This window comes from Lonchura striata, chromosome 9 (genome assembly GCF_046129695.1).
Source record: "Lonchura striata isolate bLonStr1 chromosome 9, bLonStr1.mat, whole genome shotgun sequence".
NCBI classification, from domain to species: Eukaryota; Metazoa; Chordata; class Aves; order Passeriformes; family Estrildidae; genus Lonchura; species Lonchura striata.
Window position 1 is genome coordinate 11,631,116 of NC_134611.1, and position 9,578 is coordinate 11,640,693.

General features: G+C 41.1%; 1 protein-coding gene across 1 annotated transcript in view; it reads left to right on the plus strand.

The window, feature by feature from the left end:
- SPATA6 (spermatogenesis associated 6) overlaps nucleotides 1-9,451 on the plus strand; it is a 41,681-nt gene extending 32,230 nt beyond the window's left edge. Inside the window, exon 13 of the mRNA XM_021529061.2 lies at nucleotides 3,538-9,451. Within this exon, the coding sequence (XP_021384736.2) occupies nucleotides 3,538-3,718 (181 nt within the window). The 3' untranslated portion in view covers nucleotides 3,719-9,451. The remainder of the gene's footprint in view (nucleotides 1-3,537) is intronic.
- Nucleotides 9,452-9,578: the final 127 nt, after the last annotated feature.

Sequence of the window (9,578 nt, forward strand, 5' to 3'; positions counted from 1 at the left end):
TGTCGACCAGAGGGCAAATGTCACTTTTAAAGTAATCACTTGGGGTTTTTTTTCTTACAACTATGGGAGTGCAAAAATAAATTAAGTTTATTTAGTAATATGGTTTGAGGCTGAGTTTTTTGGATTGTCTCTCTTTTGGTTTTTTTGGTTTTTTTTTTTGCAAAACAGATATTTGGAAAAGAAAAGCATTTTCCAAAAATATACAGCAAACTTATATAGTATAGTTTAGTGATACAGCATGCTGTATTTTAGAAGCTGTCTTGGAAACCTGAGATCTTAAAAACCTGGTTTATGTACATTAATTACTCTGTGTACTCCTCACATACATGAGGAGTTCAACAGACTGGCAGTTACACAAAAAGCTTCTGCATCACTTCCCTAAATTTTCCTCCTATTCCAAACCATGACACCAGGGTTTGATTTTAATAATTTACTTATGAGATACCAATTAAATTGATTTTGATTACTTCTGTAGTAGAAGTTACCGATACTGATGTTCTATGTGTATGCACACAGTATTTTGTACAATGTTTTGGGTAAAGATACTAAGTACTGGAAGTGTTTTTTGGGCTCCTATGGCTTTTCTGGTTTTCTTTATATTAAGGGAGAAGTCCTAGAACTGTGGTGCTATACTTGAGAGGTGTTGCCATTAGAAAAGGCTTTATTTTGATAGTTGAGTACACACAGTTTTCTAACAATGGCACTCCAGATCACCACTGTATATCCCCAAAAGGAGGGTGTTTCAATATGGGTACCATAACAAACTTATACTTTAAATTTATAAGGTACAAAAAGTTCATTTCTGATTTGCTGGCTTCTTTAAAAATCCCTGTGATTTGTAATTCCCTCTGTGCAAGGGGCTACTCTGATTTCCATATGGTTGTGAAGTTGCTGCTGCAGTTGTGTCTCCTGTACCTGTGCTCACTCCTGCATTCTGTGTAGCCTTTCTGCTCCCTTATCCTTTGTCCTGACAGCTGGGGCAATTAAATTGTTTAGGATGTGTTTGTAAGAGAGAAAGTGCAAGTTTTTGTTTTGAGGCAGCTTTGGGACTTGGAGATTTGTGCTGAAACTGCAGACCATGAAAAAAAAATGGAAAATAAACCTTACTACTCCAGACTGCTGAAGTGATGGGATATGAAGTGTGGCACTCGGGTTGGGAAGGGAGTGCTCCTTGGGTTTAGAGGCCAGCAGCACTGGGGGTGAGACATAAAGGCCTCGAGGACAGTCAGACTGCTGAGTGTTTGCCACAGTGCTCATAAACAGGATACAAGGACAGAGACAGAGTTCATGGAAGGACAGGCTACTGTCAACCAAATGCTGGCAGTAAAGTAGATGGATGATTGAAAACCGCTGGGAGTAAGGAAAAGGTCTGTGTTTTGTGAAATATTTAGTATATGATTCACTCAGAAAAGAACTTCTGGGACTCTTAAAGGAGATGTATGAGGGAACAAAAGCATATGACAGGTATTTCAGAGCAGGGAGTTGCGTGCAGAAATCCTGCTGTTAATATGATTTGTGAGTGTAATTCCCAGATTGCTTAGCTCAGGTTGTCAGCTGGTTTCCAGTTGAGACAGGAGAGGGAATCTTCCCTAACTTGGCTGTAGCTTTGTCCAGGTATCTCATGCACGAGGGCTGGCTAATGGAAATGCATGAAAACACACACACCCCTCCAAAAAGATAAGGGAAAATTAAGCCTTTTTATAAGTCTTTTTCAGTACCAGAATAAGGAACCTGTAGAAGTTACTGTTGGTGTTTGAGTCTTTACTGCAGTTAAAGTGTTGGATTTTGAGTGTCTCTAGCTTTTTTTGAGTGTCTGAGCTTTCAGGAGAAGAAAAGGCAAGCACAAAGCTGCTGCTGGAAATGGGTTCCAAGAAAAAGAGTGTCAGAGCTGTTTGTTGTATAGTTACAAGTGCTGTGCCTTGCTTTTTGGCCTGAGAATTCTCCATCAGGAATGAGGTACCACAAACTGCAGGAAGGAGGAGATGAAACTGCAGTTGTAGATGAGTCCCCAGGGTATTGACTTCTCTGCATTTGACACAGGCCTGTATAACTGCTCTGTTGATTTTGTTGGTAGGTTGGTTTCTTTGTGTCCAAAGTGTGAGTCACAATTAACTCGGGATGATAAACAGATTTAATTTGTTCCATACCATTGACTGATTTTAAATGATGGAGCCTTTTTGAATAAGTGTGAAAGTGGCCTTCCTCTCTTTTTAATATTGGAGCCACACAAGAGGTCTTGTTTTATTTGGTGTAGGTTGGCAGCACCCTAATATTTGAGTGCAAGAAGTTTAAAAGCATAAGCTGTTCCTTCTGTTTTTTTTTTTCCATGGGACAGTAGAAGCATAGAGATGTGAATTTAGAAAACTGATCCTACATCTTCCTCTTCTTCCCCTTTTCTGTTCTTCAGATGAAAACCTTGTGTTTTGATGCAGCTGAATACATGTATTCATGGATGTGGCCTAAGGTTTCTTTCAATTTTGTCATATGTTGGCTGATACTAATTTGAAGATGAAATATTAAGTACTGGTTTGATTGCAGGAGACACTATCATTAATAAACTACATGTATATAAGAAGCTGTAAAGCTTCCGTGTGAAATGTAATCCATTTCCTAAGTGAAGATGGTCACTTTAAACTTTACATTTCCAGTTTCAATTCCCAGAGAACATTTGCAAAAGCTGAAGATAACTAAGTCCTAATTTTTAAGTGTCTTAAGTGCCTAAATCTCTGAGCAGATGTGAAAAATGTCATCTCAGTTGTAATTTTTTTCTGATGATTTTTGAGCTTCTTGTTTCATGCTTTATTACAGGGAAATTGCTCATTTAATTATATGACACAAACCTTTGTTTTGAAAGTATCAAGAGGAAGCAGATAGTCATGATGTTGAGATATAAACTATTCAGACTTGGCAGTGTTTTGTAATGATTTGCAGAGTATAAATTTCACTTAACAGATCTAAGGAATAATTTCTCAAAGCAACTGAAAGATGAGCCTGTATTTGTGTTTGGTATTCAAACAGTTATACAGAAGATGGGGTGGGGAAGGAACCCTGCATAGCCACTATATCAAAATATATTTGGTAGAAAACTTAATCCATGATGCTTCCAATAGAGCACTTTACAGCTGCAACCACAGTAATTTAATATCCCCCTGATAGATTGTCTTCATATTGAAATAGCTGCTTGTGGTTACAATTTCACCTTCAAAGGACACAAAAAACCTACTGTGTTGCTCTTGCCTAGTTACACAGCCTGCAAAAATACAGCAAAATTACTGTAAGTTCTCTGAAAATTAATTCTATTTGAGGGGTATTACAAAGTGTACTCAGATAAGTGGGGGAGGATTTGTGTGAATGAATAACATGGTGGGGGGTGGTTCCCATTTCTTAAAAGTAGCTGCAATGCAGTTTTTATTTTGGTTTGTGGAAGGTAATCCGTGCTAAGCAGCTCTACATTGGTATTTCTGCTGGTTTTGTGCCACTGATTCCTCTTCCATATCTTGGTTTGATCATTGTTTCTTATCTTCTTTCCTCTGACAGCTCTCCAGGGCAGCACAACACTCCTGTTCACTTGGATAGTGGTGAATGTTGGTCTGGTCCTGCAGCTGTGTACAAAGAGAAGCCTGCCAGAGCAATCTTGGAGAAGAGTTTCGCAAAAATATACAGAGAGATGTACGAAAAAACTGCTGGTGCTGTTTCAGGCCACAAAACACATTCCTGAAAGCAACTCACCTGAAAACACACAGTATACAGTATTCCCAACTAAACCTATTTTTATACAACAACATTTGTACTCTATTTTTTAAGGTGTCTTATGGTCAAGCAGGGTTTTGGAGAAATGGGGATTTGGCCTGGGCTGGAAAAGGAAAATATAATTATCATTCACCCCCTAAAAAGAAACAAATAATCTCTAACAAAAAAATCCCCTCCACAGTTAAGCAAGATGGTGTTGCTCCTTTGAGACTCTGAAAATAGAGTCATTTGAAGACTAATAGGTCTGCTGGACATTCCTGTGTGACATCAACTCAGGTTTCAGCTGCAGCCAGTTCTTATTAAATATCTAAATCTATTTAGCAACTTTAACAGAATTGGTTGAAGAAGCAATATGTCCTGTTTGTCAGAGAGGGGACCCAAAGGAGAAGGTGGATGTGAGTGCTGGTTTAAAAGTGACCCACCTAGGACAAAGAGAATTGTTTTCTAGACAATTGCCTTTGAATTGTTTATTTTGGAGAATGGCACAAACATGACCCATAGGCATGTATTTGAAGTGGTTTTGAGCACCTTTAGTCACAAGTGTTCTAATACTGTTAGATTTTGAAAGAAAACCACCAAGCCCAGCATCCTTTGTGTGAGATGAAATGTCATCTTCACACAGCCTTTGCATTTGAACACTTCTATGTTCTCCTAAATGCAGCCATGACATTTGCCAATACACTTGTCATTTAAAAATATGAATAAGAAAGGACTGAGATGGGGGAAAGACCAGAGCTAGCCAGCAAGCTCCTTGTGTTCTGTACAGCCCTTCTGACATTCCTGCATCACAATCCCACCTAATTTGGAGCCTGTCCTTCCCGGTCTGCTGGGATCCTGTTGGCAGCAATCACTTCGTTTTTGCTAAAGGCCACCAAATGTTCATCAGCAGTTCGATGCTCTCCCCAGGGATGGAACCTTTTCAGCCTTGCACTGAGCAGATCCCACATTAGCAGACCAGGGCAAATTGCCCATCCATTGAAAAGCTGAATGTTTTAAAAGGGCAAGAGTGTCCATCTCCTGCTTCCCCCCAGAATGCGGAAAAAACAAATGCCTGTTCTGGCTGCCTCCTTCTCTGAGCAAACAGAGGCAGCTCCACCAATGCCATTTTACCTGTTGTGATTAGATAGAGGATAAAGCTAGCAGTACAGATGGCACAACATATGACTGGAACCTGCCAGCATGCCTACATAAACAAAAAGTCAGTCTATTCTGCCTTCCCTCCTTTAATGCTGAGACAACATAATTGATTTGAGAAAGCAGTTGGTGAGCAATTCCGCTGGTGGGAGAGCACGTGAGGGGCTGTGTGCTGCTGTTCAGGCAAGGGCACTCTCAGAGGAAGAGTCTCACACACTGACATTTCTATTTCTTCTAACTGTTGGGCCCGTTGAAGAGGATTAACACTGATAACTTCCTGTCCCTGCTGCCACTTAGCACATTAGTGCTTTCAGAGGGCATTAGTGGCACCTTCCATGGGCCTGCTATGGAGAAGTGCTGACTCACTCTGTGAGGTGCAGGACACTTTTTATTGCAGAAGGGAAAAGTAGAACTTTCCCAAGTTGTGTCCCTGAAGGCATGGAGGGTTGTGCTACCAGGACCTGTGTTCACTGCTCTCTCCAGTGACCCCATGTTAGTCCACAAAGCAATAGTTTTCTTCCTGCTCAGAGGAGTACCTGCATTGAAGTAGATCCTAAATAGGCAGGGCAGATTCTGAGAAATACTTTCCAAGCTTTTGGTGTAAAATTAATCTGTTGAAACCTGAAGGTTTTTGCAGTTTCCAGTATGTGTCTGAGCCATAATATTCAGTGTTCTCCTAGTATCCTGCAGTTTTCATTCAATATTCTCTGTGCATTCCCTCCCCAGTGTCACAGCTGAGTAAAAGTTAGTCTTCTGAAGATTGGCTGCTCCCCTTTGGCCTGATCTAGCTCCATGTCATAGAAAACCTCTTTGATTTTTCCCTCCCCAGCAATCCAGCAGATTTCAGTCCCTGTTTGTTCACTGTGTGAGAAAGCCTGAATGCTGAGGGATTGTTGTGGGGTTTTCCTGTATGTTTAATGAAGGTCACAAGTTGCCATGAACTGAATACAAACGGGGATGAGAAAGGTTGGGGGCCACTATAAAAAAGCAAGGTGGTGCTTTCAAAGAGTCCAAGGAGTGGCTGAAGGATATCTGTTAGATTCCCCCTAGCTAAAAAAGGAAGCATATGGTAATATGGCAACCTTCAATTCTCATCAAAGATTAAAATTTTTCAGCAAAAGTGAAAACTGGATGGGAGAAAAAAATGTCATTATTGAATTTTGACCAGTATAAAAATTCTCAGTGTAGCCGTCTTTTGCAGCATAGCATGAAATGGAGCAGACAGTCTCTGAGTATCTTTGGCCCTGCTCCAGCTGGGAGGGAGATGTGTGTTCAGTGTCTCTCTGAATCAGCTGCTGCAGGATATGTTCCTCTCCTGGGTCAGAGTCATTCCACAGCTCACGCCATGATACAGCAAAGAGTGCTCTCTTCCAAGCACTGTGCTGGAAATCCAGTTTGGAAAATGGAAAACTTTCCCCTGGAATGTGACTTCAGACCCAATTACTTTGCCCTTTGTTTTGAGAAGCATTTTCCCTTCCTCTGTTTGCTCAGGTGGCCCTGCCAGCACACCCAGCTCTCAGCATAGCTGCTGCTCTGCCCCTGCAGCCCGGGAGAAGTGGAGGTTCAGGCACTGAACCAGCACAGCAATAAACTCTAATTGTTTAGTGCACCTTGCCTTCTAATACAATTTAAATCCCTTCTCTCAAATGCAAATTTATAGGTGCCTGAGCGGAGCTTTAAATAACATTTTCTTTGCTCATTCCTTATCTTTTGCCATCTACAAAGTTCCAGTGACAGTGGGATGGCATAATTCCACCCCTTTTTTATCTCCTAAAGGAAAGCTGCCTACTCAAATCTGGCAATAATGGGCCAGATGAGAAGTGAATTGGTGCTTTTCTGTGAAGTCTGTGTCTCTCTTGCCCTCCCCAAGTTATTATAACCCACGAGTGTTCTCAGCAAAAGCTGTTCAGCATCCAGTGGTGCTTGCAGGATGCAATCAGTGCAATATTTTAATCACTTTCATTTAGTGAGTCAGACTCTGCTTCCTACTTGCTCCCTTCCCTCTCTCCTATGAATAACTTGGTACAGTTTAGGATCTTGGGCTGGCTATAGACAAACTGCCTGCCTGTGTTCAGAAGAAATGCAAATCCTTGGCTGACAGTAGCTGCTTTGGAAATCACTAAGTCATTGACCTGATGTGAATTAGAGGCAAAAATGTCAAACTCTTTAATGATTTGCCTTATCTAACTTTTTGACTTAGAGGAAGAAAAGCTTAAATTGCTCCACTGAGGATAAGAAGTGTAGGGATGGCTGGAGTAATGGGAACAGGTAGGAGCAGCTTTGTAAGATAGATGGGGAACAGTGTCTGTGCTCCAAAGCTGAGCAGCTTGGGAAGTGATGAGGGCTGTTCTTTAGATTGTGCATCGCGTGTTTGAATTTTACTATTACTTCAGAGGCTGCCAAAATTATCAGGGGAGAAGAAATCTACCTGGAGATGTTCAGAATCTATTTTTAGGGTAAAATAACAGAACATTTAGCTTGGCTCAGTATTAAATAGTCCTTTCCAAACTCCTTCTCATTGTTACCTCAGCTGTAAAATGGGGAGTTTGTGCTCTGTTGAAGCTTAATTAAATGACTCTGAAGTGCTTTGGGATCCTGAGGTGAATGTTAAAGAAATTATTTTATGGAAGCCTGGCTGAAAAGTCCCAGCTCATCTCCAGGTTACTAAAAAGGCTTTATTTTAATTTTTCCAGGTTTATTATGTTTTAATCAGACAATTATTAAACAAATCTTAATCAGATTTAATAGATTTCTATCTTGATCAGAGAGGGCTAGAAAATATAATGAGCTGCTTTACTACATGTGCTCTTAGGAGCTAATCTTTGCAGTTGGTATCTTGCTCAGCTTCTGTCTCCTGCATGATCTGGGTTCATATCCTCAAACTGATTGTTCTTAGGATAGCTTTTTTCTCTTTTATTTTTTTAATATATATTTTTTTTCCATCCTGATGCCTTAGTGCTGTTTGCTCTGTGTGCTAACCAGCACTGTTAACATCTCTCATATCATTTATCCTCATCCTCTCCCCAGGAAAAAAGGGTGCAGTGTGACAGTGGAAAATTTAGTGTGGTGTGCCATGGGTTTGTCAGAGAAAGCTGGAAGGAATCTCTGCCTTCCCACTCCATGTGCAAGGAATAACTGCTCTTCCCAATTTTTAAGCTTGAAATGTTTTCTGAAACACTGAACTGTGCAACAAAATTCTCAGCCTTTTAGCAGCAGTCTCTTGCTGTGCAAATCTGGTAACATGGGTCATAGGAAAGGCCATGGTGTTAATTACTTCAGTAGTCGTGGAGTGGTCATCATCAGGATGCTGAGAATTTCTCATGAGATTTGTTTAGTAATCAAGGAATTTGAGGAAACTTTCAAATCAATGAAATTGAGCCTCTTGGTGCCAGTGAGAACACTTGAAGCTGAGAGAGGACAGCACTTCTAGGGCGGTCTTGATGAGCTGCCTCCCTGACAGAAGGGGTGTCTGCCCTAGGTGATGTCTCTGGGAGCTGCAGAGAATTGCTCTTTGCCCAGGTTCTTTCAGTTCCAACAAATGCAGCGGCATTGTGGGAAGTGATTGAAACCCCCAATATTCCTGTTTCCATTGCACAGGAGCTATTAAGCACAGGCTCCCTTGATTACTGTTGGCTTCTGCTGCTTTCCCTATGGAATTCAAAACATCATCAACCAAAGCCCTTCAAAGATGTGGCTGTAGCTCCTTTTATCAGTGTTGGCTTACCAAAGGCATGGGGTTTGTTCCCATTTTATCTTTGTGAGAAATTCTCTGAAGTGCGGAGATAATTTGTCTGGATGGCAACATAAAGGAACTGTAATCTTTCTCTTTGCTTGATCTATGTAGAGATTGTGCTTTTTCTTAGTGTGCATTTCCCTTCAATTCTGGGTGATTGCCTCTGGCCCAGCAGAGAACTCCCTGCAGCCTGAGCAGTGGGATCTGAGCCCCCTTCTTACCTCCTCAGGGAAAGGAGTTTGCTGCTGCAAAGCAACATCCCTCCTGGTTCATAAGGATTTACTGCTCCTGAGGAGCCAGCACAAAAATTCTGTTCTGTGGCCAGGCCCTTGCATAACCCTGTGGAGCTGATGGCATGGGATGAAGGGAACTTCACACAGAGCAGGGTGGGAGCCTGGCAGCAGGGCAGACAAGGAGAGTGTTCAATGCCTGGCATGCCATGAATTACACACTTCTATACCATGAATTATCAGTGTAGGAAATAGCCTGGACAGCTCCTGAGTAACAAAAGCACCATTTGCATCCCTAAGTGGTGGTGAATTCTAATGCTTGTATTTGTATTGTTACTCTGACTGTAGCTGTAGGAACTGTTTCAGGATTCCAGTAGTAAACACTTGCTAAGAGGTTGCTTTCCCTGCCTGCCTTGTTTTCACCACAGTCATCTAGTGTTTACATACATTTTAGCCTCTGTGCCATTTTTGAAGGCTTTATTTGTCTCATTTATGTTTCTGGTTTGGATAATACTTAAATATGAAATCCATCTGGGAAACATATTGTATATTCACATCGAGGGGTAAAACCAGTTTTTAATTAAAATTTTATACAGCACTTGTATTTCACTTTGTCCTGTTTTATTATGAAACACTTCAATCTTCTTCCTAAAACACATATGTCTTGTGCGTTTCAAGATGTTCCTTGTTGCTCATGCAGAACCAGTTTGGGAGCTCTGTCAGCACAGTGC